Source organism: Homalodisca vitripennis, chromosome 4 (genome assembly GCF_021130785.1).
Source record: "Homalodisca vitripennis isolate AUS2020 chromosome 4, UT_GWSS_2.1, whole genome shotgun sequence".
Taxonomy (NCBI): domain Eukaryota; kingdom Metazoa; phylum Arthropoda; class Insecta; order Hemiptera; family Cicadellidae; genus Homalodisca; species Homalodisca vitripennis.
This window is the reverse complement of record NC_060210.1, coordinates 99,995,670-100,010,344: the sequence shown is the minus strand read 5'-3', so window position 1 is coordinate 100,010,344 and position 14,675 is coordinate 99,995,670. Positions and strand designations below refer to the sequence as shown.

Sequence of the window (14,675 nt, the reverse complement as noted above, 5' to 3'; positions counted from 1 at the left end):
ATGAAAAAGAATTTTTGAAACAGCATAATTTATTAAGTTGTATCCATATCAAAATTATATATAGTTTTTTGACACAATATTAACAGGTTGACTGTAACAGATACCCTAGTGCGCATGTGGGGTGGGGGGGGGGGGGGGTGGGGGGGGGGGGGGGTGGGGGGGGGGGGGGGTGGGGGGGGGGGGGGGTGGGGGGGGGGGGGGGTGGGGGGGGGGGGGGGAGAGAACATCTACAGGTTTTCACTTTGCTGCTGCAGGCCTGGTTTCGCATTTGTATGTCCTCATCCGTACAACAAACTCCTCTCTCCGCAAACGTTGGGTGGATTGACAAAAATGTCTCAACACATTACTTGCGTGATTTCGTTATGTTAACTGCGAAAAAAAAAAAAAAAACCAAAAAAAAATTAAACAAATTGTTTGTATTAATGGTCCTCCCCCCTCCTATATGGTGTAATGAAACAAAAAAATACTACGTATGTTAATTGTTTTTTTTTAAACTGTCCCTCCGGTATTTGTGAAAGACAGTAATATTTTGGGATTGTTTACAAAATGTAACACATTTGTTACTATACTCTCAACAGACTACGGACACAGGAAATATCTTGGACTGGATAGTAAATTGCTATGCTCCAAAAGTAGTTACTTTTTGACCGAAGTAGACGTTTCAGATCTGTATACAGGTGTCCCACAAGATAACCCAGACAAAAACTTCTCATGTGGTTTCTCTTATCAAAATGATTTTTTGTTTTGTAAAATGAACTATAAATAACCCCGACCTCTGTATTTTTAAAATCTTTGTTTCTCAAACGTACAATGTATTAGGTAAATGTTTTGTTAACTATTTACGTTGAAGGGAGTTTATAACATTAATCGATTTTGAAGACTCTTGGAGCACATTGGGGAAACCTATAAATATTAATAAATGTAAATCAATACGGTAAACTCATTTATTAATATTAAACGATTTTGTTTTTACGTATAATAGATACGTTCATTTCTCTATTTTTCTTATGTGTTTATTTTTAAACATTATATTTGTAGTATGTGTGTTTGTTTTATTATTTAGCCTATTTTATATTATTGCTCTTCGGAATCTAAATTCTCTAACAGGTTTTAGTTAGAAAGTTTGCTTGTTTATTACCCATTTAATGGAAGTTGGATAATGGTATTTAAAATCTAAACAAAACATGTTTTTCGAGGACCAAATATTGCTTACTTTGTCTGATATCATCTGAAGATGGGTGGTTTAAACAGGTCTGGGACGTATTTTATAGTTAATGCTATATAAAACCCAGTAAATTTAGCAATCTTTATTGCCAATAATAAAAATCAGTCAGTTTCGCTTTATTTCCGTTCCTTTCCTGAAAAATCACGCGAAAATATCTCGCTTAGCGCCGTAACTCCCTAACAAGGCAGTTTCCTGGCTAATACTTGTTATGTTTATATGAACTTATTTTATTTATTATTTCGATGAGAAGTATCTGTCCGAATACTCCAGGGGGGACGTACATTATATTTAATTCACAACAATTTTTGTGGGTTGACTCCAAGTGGTTATCTTTAATCGTTACGTAATGTTGGGTGTAATCGAAAAAAAATTTATATAAAAAAACAATAATTATTGTTAAGTTTTATCACAGATAACAATCAATTTAGTAAAATAATCGTTGGAAAAACCTTTATATGGTTAGGGCGAATTATTTTGGTTTTAATTCCTAGAAATTTACCCAGTTTTGATTGGATATTTTATATTATTTAAAACAATTTTCATAGTTTACATATTAAAAATCGTTATTTGTTTTCGTTCGTCTTCTTTGTCTGGGTTTTTCAAATCTACTTAAAAATTATGTAAATGGGGAATTTCATAGTTGCTTGCCTAAACATCCACGTGTAGTGGGACACTTATGTTGAACATTTCATGCGGTAAACATCTGATAAAATATTAAAAGAGCATATAATTTAATCAAATTATTAAAAAAACAGCAGCTGCTTGCAGAACATGTCTTTGCAAAACTATTACTTACCAGGTTTATCAAAATTACACAAATTAATTTTAGTACAAGTTATGATGTTGAAAAAAAACTTACTGTTATATCTTGAAATACACTAAAGCTACCTAACAAGTTTAAAGCTTCAAAAACTGGAGTGGTATTTTGTTTTATTTGATTTACACGGTACTACAGTGACTATAACAATTCAATATACTCAAATTTTAATTTCATAAAGCACACGTTGTAATATACTGGCACGTAATAAAGAATAAAATGGCGTTTTAGTTCAGGCTTTGAACTTGTATTATAGATTTTTCAATTCCTTGACTTGATATCGTACTTTTTGATAAAAGACACTCCCTCAATGTGGAAGTAGTTAAATACATAAAACGTCTCACTTGGGTTAGAAATGTAAAGGGCCCTATTAAGGTTATGAAATGATAAAAAAATAAAACTTGTGCTATTTACCATGTTGTGATATTGATATTGCCTTTGTATAAAACTAATGAGCCGAAAGGCTTGCACCCATTAGCTCATGTATTTAATATTGTTGTACCAGTGTTAACTATTGAAAAATAATTAAAGCTTATCCATATAATTACGATGATAGAACATTGCGGCCGGCGAGATGCTGATGCGAATTAGAGTAGGCCTAATGTGTTGGAATAAAATAATGGGAGGCTGAATTGTTAGCTTCTCGTTTATAACATGAGTTCACCTAGTCAATTCCTTTGAGAATGTTTATAAATTTCATTATTCTTCAAGCGTGGTTTAATATTGCTGCCTTTTCGACACTGACGAAAAAACATCCATATTTTTATTCATCGGACAGAACAGCCAGGTCGTTTAGCCAAAAGATTTGAGCACCCAATGCCCCGAAACCCAAAATTACATAAAAAACCAAACTTCTGCACTTTGTTCAACACTTGATGGATTGAGAAACCAACACAATCAAACACAATAAACGGTGGTGTCTTGACAGTTGTCCTGTCTTCTGTTCCAGGCCGCTGCTGTTCCGTCGTTCATGTTTAATATTCGTGTTGTCGGATAGACCTACCAATGTGTTTCTCGCACTATTTATTTATTCCGTTGTTGTCTGTACTGTGATTGAAGTGAATTACAAAACTTATGACGACTCTAAATGGATAATACCTCGCTTTTTAATATAATATATTGGCACCGGACACTAGAAAGTAACTTTTAAAAAGTCGAAACTACAGTAGTGTATGTACCTACAGTTTGAACTGTTTGACGAAGATACGTAGTTTATCAATCAATGTCATGTTATTAGTCAATCCGCAGGTTTCAGGGCCTCATACAATATGAGAAAAATAATTAAATTTCTATCCACATTAGTTTTTTTTAATCCTAATATTTCCAAACATATGTTTTAAGCATACTTAATAGTAGCCTAAAGATAAAACTGTAAACACAGATTGTTACGTTGCACTGTAAATATAAAACGCGATATCACAAACTTGTTATCGATTGTTGTGCTAATTATTTCAAAAGGATATTCACGTTCATACCTGTATAAAACGATTAGAAACAAATTAAGTTACACATCTCTAAACCATTATAATTTATTTTAGGTTAGTAAAATTCAGGATTTTGAAACTAAAAAACATAAAACCGTCACATTGGAATGCTCTCAATATAAATACAAATACAAAAACCATGTCTAGCGTTACACAACATAAAAATACCATTTTCTATTTCAAACTTTTTCCAAGACTCCCAAACGTAGCAGATTTCCTAATTTTAAATCTTTTATTTCTTGAATGTTATAGTATTTAAATTGCACACACCAATCCCCACACTTCATGTAATCGTGGTTAACATTTATTATTTTCAATGTTAAGTTTTTATTCGAATTATTTTACATATCTAACTATCAAAATGTAGTTTTGAAATAAACTAATACCCTTATTTTTTTTAATGGCGATATTAAAAATTTTAATATTGAATCTAATAATGGTTCTCCCGTAGAAACAAAAAATTGTTACTTTATTTATTAAATAGGTGTTAACTAAAAAAGGAAATTGAGTGTAGTAACCTTTCTTATTTATCATCGTGGAAAAGCGTATTCGTTATGTAACTTTATTACTTATTTTCGTTAGAAGTAAATAAATCGTATTTCCGTACTTCACAACGGCTATATACATATTAACATACGAAATTAGCGTTATGTAGTATAATATTAGAGTAAACAGAAATAAAATCATTTGTAGCTTAGCATTAATAATTATAATTTTTATTATTAATTTATAGCATTTTATCAAATAAAATAACTTTCTTTGATACATGATATTAATATTCCATAAAGTAATTCAAACTAATTAAAACTTTTTTATTGAAAGTATACCTGAATAAAAAAAATGTTTAAGACCGTTCATATGATGTTGGTAAGGAATCTCTACAATTCAGATATAAAAAATTTATTTGTTTTCGTTAACTCTAAAACCGATCAAAAATGAAATTTAACGTTCTTTTCTTCTAAACTTTTTAATCTTTAAGAACATTTTTCATTATCAAACGTTTTACAATAAGTCTACAAAAGGAAACATACGTATACAAGTACATTTAAATTTGTCCAATGTAGTATTTCTCTTTATATTTTTAAAGACTTTCAAAAATAAAAAATCTCTTCAAATTTTAATACTCACACGTAAAATTATTTGATTGTTATTGACGATGGATACCAAAATTCAAATTGTTGCCATGTGTTTGCAGTATTTAACATATAATAACGATTGTAAAATGTCGAAAACCTAACATTTATATATGGTAAATTTACTGCAAAATTCGTCACAAAGAGCTGTAATTCAGAATTTTAAAATAAGAGTAATCGGATATGTACTTACACGGTTTTATACTCGTTGGTAGATGCTCCCGTTGCAAGAATATTTCCTGTAATAAGAACATCTCCTAACGCACAACACTAACACCGTCTCTTCTTCCTCCTTGGGAGTATTGATGTCCCCCGTTAAAATAAATGTTTTCTGCTTACCCGTAACCCTACCACAGATTGTAAAGGAGTCCAATCACTGCTTTACGTTTGGACTCAGATTGACAAAAATTAAGAAAAATGGCCTGACTAACTTATATGTTCTTTAAAGACAATGCTCTCGACAGAGTGGGGCTCTATATCCTGTGAATATTCGCCATTTAATTTATATTTCCGTCACTAAACGTTGAGGATTTATTTGTTCCTGACGATCCAGGAATATATGTCTAAAAAGTGTTATTAAAATTATAAGTCGATTGTAATTTTATTCCTGGTCTTAATTTTATTTTGTGTGCCTTAGTTGGGCTTTGTTACCCTTTGTTTGCTCGATCAAGGAAATATGGTATATATATAATACACACACACAAGAAGAATCTGAGAAAACCTATTATCTGTCAAAAGATTACCTAAGATGCGTTTTTAGAACATTTTCTTTAAATTTATATGTAAAAAGTTATATACGTAAATGACTTCTTATACGATATCAACTTTTACAGGTACTCAACCCAAACAACTGCATACTCAATATTTGCTCTTAAATGTGTACAATTAAAAGTAGATTTTTACCAAAACTTTTAATTTTATTATCTGTATATTTTTCTTACTATGTGTTCAACAGTGGTTGCAAAAAAGGTTAAATAAGTAGTTGTTACAATCAAGCTGATTCTATGCTTTCAACATCAAATACAAATAAATTGAAAATAGTGGTAAAATAATTACACATATGATTGTGCTATCACAAAATAATATTTAAACAGAACAGTTTAACAAAAACTGTTAAACTAAAGTAACAGACTCGTATTATGTAAAATTCTTGTTCTAATTACCTGATTTTCGGTGCATTTTACGTTACTTTAATAGTTGTTTTAAAAGACCATTATAATCGTACAGCATTTCTTAAGTTATAAATTGTGTATTACTTAACAATACACTTAAGAAAATAAACCCGACTTTCATTTATGCATTTAGCTTTTTGTTTCAATCTTTCTGTAGGTGGTCTTCTTCTGTGGCGAGTCGGAAAGAAGTAGTAAAAATAAAGTAGTCTACTGAATAATATTTGTCAGGTATAGAGTATAGATCTGGAGACAACCGTTCAAGGCCAGTAGAGTGAATACGGCGATCCCCTGTCAAACCCTCGTCAAAACAAACTCGTGAGTCGGACAGTAGGTCCACGGTCCCGGCCTGGGACCACTGTCCACCCCTCCAGAAGCAGGTAAGAAATGCTTCCGGCAGTTTTACGACGTGGGACCTACAGTCCGGTTACCAAAAAATGAACATACAAAGAAGAGGAAATCTATGATAATAGGACGCAATTTTGTGCACTATCTTAAAGCTTTTGTGTATCACTTTACTTTTTAGGAGCACACTCCTAATTTCAGCACCACTTATTTTTTCGTATTGAAATAAAATTGTAAACTTAATTATTCAAACAGACTAAATTAAAACATTACTGTATTGTTATGGAGGTGAGAGTGTGGATCAAATTAAACTACATCACCAAATCTAAATAATGGAAAAAACAAATTATTTTAGCTACACTTACTTCACGTTAAAAAATCAATCATAAAATGGCGAATAGATTGAGGTTAGGATATGTCAGTTAATGTCGCAGAACGCCAATGCCAGTCCACCGATTTTTGTTGCAGAACAGAAGCAGCGTCTGACCGCCTGTCATGCATTGCTGCCAAGGGATCAGGCCTCAACTGAGACTCTCGTAAAAATTCCCTTTAATTAAATCGCTTCCCAGTCTCGGAACGGAAACCTGTGTAAGCTCAAAAACGTAAATACCACAACGATTACATATTATCCAGGAAACGTGGCAGCTGACGGATTGGATTTCTACCACAACACACACACACCATTTAATTAATGTAAAATTTAAAAAAAGAATACACTAGTCATTTCCAGATTATGACTATTTTCTGTTATTTAATTTTTTATTGCTTTCATAGAAGACTTATGTAATAAAACTAAGATAAATTAAGACAAACTAGTATGGATTCGGCTAAAAATACTGTACAGTTATATTTAGGTAAATATACTAAAACAATAAGTGCATATAAATATATTTAATTCATATTTTAATTTATTTTTGTGGGCATATTTTAAAAATATTTAAATAAAAGGACAATATGACATAAAAAGGGCGTATGCATGTAATGAAAAGATTTCTTCAATAAGGTTTTCATAATCAAGAGTAGACCTCAAGGTTTTCCTGATACTGAGAGGTTTCAAGAGTCGGCAGCTTCGAAAGGGCTGGGAACTTCTAGAGACTGGGACCATTTGGAGAATGTTAATCGCTAATAAATAATCTGCTCTAAATGCCAGGTGCTTCTATTATGTAGGTTTAACAACACCTGATGATCATATAACTAGTATAGACCGCCAGCCAGTTTTCAAAGAATATGTTGTTCCAGAGATGGGTTCAGGTGGGTTCAAAATGCTAAGTGTTACGTTTCAAATGTTATCGTTTCAAAGGGCGAACTGAAATCTACCTAAATATTATTGCTTGCGAGACAAAACACTCTGTTTTTGTATGTAAAAAATCTTAAAAAGCTATTAGAACCGTATTATTGATGTTGATCAAATTAGATCTGGGTATTGTGATGCAATAACATATTTTAGTCAGAATTGTTTACGTATTCCTATTTTAAAAAGAGTATTAGTGGGATGTAAAGTTAAATTTACAATAGTAAACTTACTTTTTTTAGTGTGAGAGGTTTATTACATCCAAAAATTTAGTATAAATTAACTTTTTGTATCGTGTCACATTTATAAAACTCATTGTTATTTTAAAAACTACCCACGGGAAGGCTGCAGAGTATATGTTTATGTAGTTGATTTTAGCTAATCTTATTATTATTTTATACAGAAATATATTAATTATTTGTAATATGCTAAAGGACGCCTAAAAATTAAAAATATGTGACTTTTTTACATATATTTTTAGCCCACCCAACAACACAAAGATTAGCCGCAAATATACACGGTATTTTAAAAATAATCTGTAGATATACAGGGGAAGGGGCTATATTTATTTTAAGAAACTACAAGTAACACCCCTCGTCTTATACTTTTATTTCAAAGATTGTATAGTAAGATTTCAAATAAGTCTTTCATTAACAAAAATAAGTCTGCATTTGTATTAATATGTATTTTAAACTTAAATTTTTTGTTGCAAAATCTTAAAACTACTCGTACCAGGGTATATTTAATGTGTGACTAAACTGTATATCGTACAACAAACACGACATGTGTTTTCTATAAATCCACTGCCATCTGAAGACAAACCAACTTCAATATATAATTATTTTTAAGTACGATATTTTTGGCTTTTTTATCAAAATATGTTATTAAATTAATATAGATCAATATTTTCTAACTTTCTATAATTTGCAAAGAATTCACCGCAAATAGAACAATTCTGTAAATAAAAATCTGCTGTGGGGTAAATTACAGGATTTGTGAAATACTCAAACTATCTTTAGACTAAAAAAACTAGAAGCGTAGAAATGTAACTATCCACTTAAATATGGAAATAGTTTAACTCTTATAAAAACCAGATATATGGAATACCTCTTGTACGCCTGGTACATTTTAAAGGTTGGATGTTGCCAAAACTATAATTTGTGCGTCTCAGTAAAATATGTTAATAACCACTACATTAAATATGTCTTTACACTGTTGAAAACACTTTCATTCGAATAGTGAAATCATCGATTGTTATTCATTATGAGGATGTTTTTATCAAAATGATTTTTTTAGTAAGCTCAAATCTGGATTGGATGTAAATTATAATGATTACAACCAGTATAATTATGATAATGAATAAAACGGATTTAAAACTCCTTAAATTAGCCATCTCATCATGTTTAATATGCCATTTTAACAAGCTTTGGTGTACGGGTTGTTATAAATAATAAGAAATTAACTTGAGATAGCTGAGTTCAGTAAAAACGTGCGCCTGCAGATATTGTAGCTGTACATGATGCGGGAAAGACTAGGATTTGCAGACTATTATACACGGCGTAACTATAAAGTAAAAGGATATTGGGATTGTACAGGAAAATAAACTATCTCCATAGTTTCATAATCACATTCAAAACATTTCATAGGAAAACATACATTAATTACAAATTTTTAATTTCACTAAGAACTTCAGCAACAGTCTTGTCGCTTATAAAAGGTATAGAGATATAAATAAGAATACCCCTTTTTAATCACTGTATCCAAAAGAGTAAGTATATACTACTTAGAAAGGAATAAAATTTCAATTTTCGATTAATATACCAATATTTTTACTGTTTCGTTCCAATTAATAGTAATGTTAACTGAATAGAATACGTTTCGTATGAAACCACTATTTGATGTCGTTCTAACAATTGCAGTTCCCTAAATTAGATCGGCTACCAAATTATTTATATTTTTACGATATAACCCTTATATATATATTTCCTTTGCGAAGTGATTTATTGCGAAACGTTCATTGAATTACAAAGGTGCCGAAATTGGCCTTCTTGTATATCAGGAATGCTTGACATTTAAGACAGATTTGCCGATAACGCAAATGCTAAACTCCGGGAAAGGCAACACCGAGTATTATAAATGGAAGTTCACTCCAATCGCTTCACGAATTCACTGAGTTACGGAGACCAAAATAATTTCGTTATTCGACTTTAGTTGAATTTTCTTTTTCTTTTTCTTTTTATTTTTGTATTTAACTTCAACTATTCGCCCCACACCTTTCAATCAGCTGGGATCAGCTGGCCAACAAGCGCGTAAACGCGTGACATCTGATAACTTGAGGGAAAAAAAGCAATTGGAATTAGTTTCATTTTTATATCCTTTACGAAATACCTATGTCAATAATTTAATTATTACCGAGTTTTTATTGCTTTTTGCCTAAAGTTTGGTAAGTAGACTCTATATTTTTTATTGAATTATCTCATTTTTAACTTTGATTTTAGTAGATTTTAAGTGAAACTACTGTGTGCACTTAGCTTGCCCTAGGACAGTTTGTTCAAAAAAATAATGTCTTCTTTGATGCGTCCCTAATTTTTGATTTTAAACTTCCTGGTAGAATAAAAAAGTGCAATTTTTGTTTATCTTATTTTTTTAAATCAAGAATTAACGGTGAAACATACATATTTTATAAACAAGTGCGTGCACAGAGTAACAGATTACTAGACAGATACGATGATTTTATTTCTTTGAAATTGTCTCCAAAAGACAATTCTACTTATATAACTGACAAAAATTATAATTTTACAATTAATAATCGTATAAAAATGTATTAAAGCTGATACACTATAACTTAAGTTTAAAATTAACATTGATTTAATTTGTTCGTGCTTTACTTTTTAAGTCTCGTGCTTTAGTATGTTGGATGCAGCGTACGGAAAGTATAACGGAAAGTATTATAGGACAATGCCATTAACGTAGGGTTAGCCAACACGGGCTATAAAGCTCTATAGCGTCCTGTTAGCCGCACCCCCTGTTCAGTTTGTGGGTTACACACACCACACACACACACACACACACACACACACACACACACACACACACAACCACACACACAACACACACACACACACACACACACACACACATTCAAATAAAATTTGCGGCGATATATATTTTAGTAGTAATTTTTGTTGGTAGTATCATACTACATACTAATGTATAATACTGTCGATCATTCCATTTTCACCAAAATGTAATTGGATTCTTTTTTAGATTTGGCTGCATTTTACCCAGAAAAAAAGTAATCTCAAAGGAGTATGCTCTCAAAAGAATGCAAGTTGCCGGAAACGCAAGTAACTCTGCGAAGGCTCTGGGAAGTGATAAGGAACCGAGATTCCGCGAGCCAATTGGACCGCCAGTTAATATTGCTGGAGACATACCTAGCAGCGACTGGAGAGTATATCATGTTGGCCGACCTGAGGCTCGTTGTCAGGATCATCACCTTCCTCAGAGTTCGGACCAGATTTAATTCCCGCTATAGACAACCACTTGAGGACATTTTTCGTTTATTACAACATCCTCCTTTAATGGACATGGCCTCTGATGAGATACTATACGGCCACTCCTAGTCGAATTATTCAATGTTACTCGGCTACATATTACTTGAAAGTAGAAAAATGCAGCGCAAATTGCAAATACTCGGGATAGTTCAATCAATGCTAGTCCACGAAAGGTTACCAAACTCTAAATTTATTCCACTCAGATCGTGTGTCAAAGGGATAGAGGTTAGTGATTTTGTGTCGTATTTGGCAGATGTTATAGCTATAGTTGGAGAGAGTATTTACCACCAGGCTATTTACTGTGCTTTACAGATCTGTACGTTATCTGGGTTCAGTTGCTGGACGTTGCTTATGAAGAATATCCTAGAATCGCTCTTTGTACGCTTGACGACCATTCCTGATGAACTCATGCCCGCTGTGATGGATACGACCAGTGAGCTACTGTGGAAGTTATTCGGCTGCACCAAACACCCGATAGACTGGCACAAAGTCCCTACCCCTTCTCGGATAGCTCTGCGCAGTCTCCGTTATGTATTGCGAGAAGAAGCACTTGTACATGCACATCCCGGTACATACCCCAACTCCTTGAATAACACATCTGCCATAATACTAAAACTCATGCATCTCTTTCCCGACGCCGATTATGTTCTTTCAGATTTAATTGAGGACATTACGTTTTTTGCTACTCTAAGTGAGGCTACATTCAAACTATCAGTCCTTCCTTATTTCAAAGACAACTTTTATCACCTCCAGTTTAAAAAATTGATGCTCGCCTGCTTAGCTATTTGTCCCGTATCGAATTTAAGTGTGTTAGTGTTTCAACGATGCAAACTGGCTCAGTGTCTCGTAGCTATGATAAAAAGCAGTTCTATTGAAAATGAATCACCAGAAATTTGGTGTTCAAAGAACTTTATTGAAGTCTTTCGTGGCGTGGTTCCTGTTATATTAGCTCTTTTCGACCTTTCTTCGCGAAGCTTTTCTAGATGCAGGTTTAATGAACAAACTTGTGATGTTTCTTGACTGTGCATTATATTGAGAAGAAGATTTTATCTGATGACGTAACTCTAGTGGTAGTAAAGACAATCTTTTCACTATGTTCACGCAAACCCAACTCAACAACTCTTCAGCTGTTAAGGGACGCAAACGCCGTTCAGTTTTGTTGAAGTTATGCAGTTTTATCGTAGCAGATGTTGCACTGACCACAACTGCTCAGTGCATTTTGCTCTACACTCTCTATGACCTTACATTTGTAATTGAAAACCAACCAGAAATCCAAATTGAAACACTCTAAATCGTATTTCTGTTTAGTGAAAAGTATTTATGAGAGAATACTGAATCCTTTACATACAGATTCTTTGATTGATAATGGACTTATTGTCGCCGTATCAAACTTTGCCTGGGAGGTAATCGTTTGGAATAAACAAAGTGTCTCCAGATTTGTTAAATGTGGGATGATTTTCCCTCATATCGACATCATAGAAAGAAGTTCTTGTTCTGTACAATTAGTGGGTTTGTCGATGCTAGTTGATCTCTGTGAATACCAACAGTGTGTACCATATGTGGTGACATGGAGAGGTACAAACGGTATAAAGTTTCTCAGCGTCCTGTGCCAAATTTGGGCGTTCTGAGGAAGAGCGGTTAGGTGTACTGAGAGACAAGGGGGGTTGTATATCCGACTCAGAGAAGCCACTTATGGGGGAAAACCAATTCAAGCTGATACAATGTCAGAAACATAAGGTGATGTCGATTTGTGATGTATTTGGAAGTGTACGACCAAAGATCTGTGCTATCGTTCAACTTCTCCACCGGCACAAAGAAGTCGTAGATCTTTGTGAAGAACATTACAGACTGGGACACGACTCATTACCTAGCGAGGACCAGATCACATTACAACTTATAAAAACCTATTTACCTCTGAAGATGGGGGAGATCTGGTGGGAGATCAAGCACAAGCAAGGGAGCGTGTTACCACTGGACCGATACCTGGCTGAAACTCTGGCGGACAGATACCTGAACTGGTCCCTCGCTGTGCAGCGTACCCAACTCGACTTGCTCCGAGGTAGTGAAGCCCAGGTGAGAGGCGAAGAGCAGAAGTACTACGGGCTGATTCGGGGCCACAGCTGACGGCCGCCCTCAGGCGCGCTGAAGGAGGTGGTGGGCGTGGCTCGCTCTAGCGACAGGCAGCAGTTCCTGCTCGCTCACAAGACACTCCGCAAGGGTATAGAAACTTCCAGGGTACTCGATACGGAGCTTTGGGTCGCCTTTCCTCCTGATGTGAACCTCATCATAGTCAACAACAAGACCCTCGGAGAGATGCGAAAGAAGTCGTTATCGTTACAATTTCCTAACTGTGACACACAGGAGGAATGCGATTTCGACAAAGAGTTTCCATTACACCCGTACGTGGAACCAGACCATGAGTGACACTCTCCATCTCCAGATTGTTTACGATGTTTTATAAGACTAAATATTCATCAGTAAATAAAGTACAGTTATAACTACTAGTTTAGATTTAACATGAGCTGACTGAAGATGAATCTCCATAGTGAGGCCAAAGTACTGTAATTATATACGGTTTAGGCAATATATCGACGTGGTGTGACCTTAAAACGTACACGATATTTATGAAACCGGGCGAGTAAGCCTAAGGAAGCGTTAATTTAAGTACATATAAACTACCACTTGTAAAAGCCAAGAAGATAATTAATACAGAAACTCTCACTGGACTACATTTAATAGCTCTATCCGACAACTAGACAACACTAGCGCACTCTCTTGACGAGCTACTAACTCTGTAAGACATCTAGTTCAGGATTTCTTTTCACTAAGTCTATCTACGTACTTGTTGTTGAATGCATTTTTACTGTCTAACATTTTTAAGTATTCTGTCATCCCTTGGCGGATAGTCTATGTCAGGTTTTACATTAATTTAACAAATAAAAATTGAAAAATGTTTAATTAGAGTTACTTTTTCAGTATCTGAAGTTACTTGATAGTTGTGTTCATGATTATTTAAGATCGATACTGTAGGCTAAAGTATTTACAAGATATTATATATTTTAATGGATATGACTCATGAAATAAAATTGAAATACATCAACGTTAAATGTGCCTAACTCTTAGCCAAAAAACGTTTTTGAACATTGTACAAATCTAAGGAAAACACACAGCATTTAGAAACTGTGCCGTAAATTGGTTTAAAGCATTAATAGTATTTGAAACAATCACTAATACAAATTTAATTTGTATAAATACATCATACCAAAAAATGCATTCAAATGTATAAATTGGTTTTGAACCATTTTTTGAAATAAAAATCTATCCAACAAGCAGTAATCCAATCCCCACCAGAGTGACAAACACTAGTCTTTGGCAGCCATTCAGCAGTTGTAATATTTCTTTCGTCCGTTAGCATACCGATGACGATTTTTAACTTATTTCAAACAAATTAGTTCTAATCCTTAAACCTTAATCTGCAAAACTTTTATTATTAGCAATGATTTCCAATGGTAAAACAGTAATTTCCAGTGGAAAATCGTTTACCATTTTCAATTTTCATATAAAGGTAGTAAAGTTGGAGTTTTATGCCAAATTTCAACTTACTAAGTTAATCTCATTAAAAATTAATCTCCAAGTCTCATTATAAAGTTATCGTGC

At 33.5% G+C, this 14,675-nt stretch overlaps 1 protein-coding gene across 2 annotated transcripts; it reads left to right on the top strand.

Annotated features, from left to right (window-relative positions):
* Nucleotides 1-9,796: 9,796 nt before the first annotated feature.
* LOC124359838 lies at nucleotides 9,797-13,976 on the top strand. 2 transcript variants are annotated; one of them, XM_046812917.1, is made up of 2 exons: nucleotides 9,797-9,907; nucleotides 10,732-13,976. In XM_046812917.1, the coding sequence occupies exon 2, from the start codon at nucleotides 11,100-11,102 to the stop codon at nucleotides 12,036-12,038; it is 939 nt and encodes a 312-aa protein (XP_046668873.1). In that variant the 5' UTR covers nucleotides 9,797-9,907; nucleotides 10,732-11,099; the 3' UTR covers nucleotides 12,039-13,976. Both variants share the same exon structure in this region, with proteins under 2 accessions (XP_046668873.1, XP_046668874.1).
* Nucleotides 13,977-14,675: the final 699 nt, after the last annotated feature.

Excerpts from the sequence above, each read along its gene's own strand:
- LOC124359838 (XM_046812917.1), top strand. The coding sequence starts at position 11,100 with ATGTTACTCGGCTACATATTACTTGAAAGTAGAAAAATGCAGCGCAAA.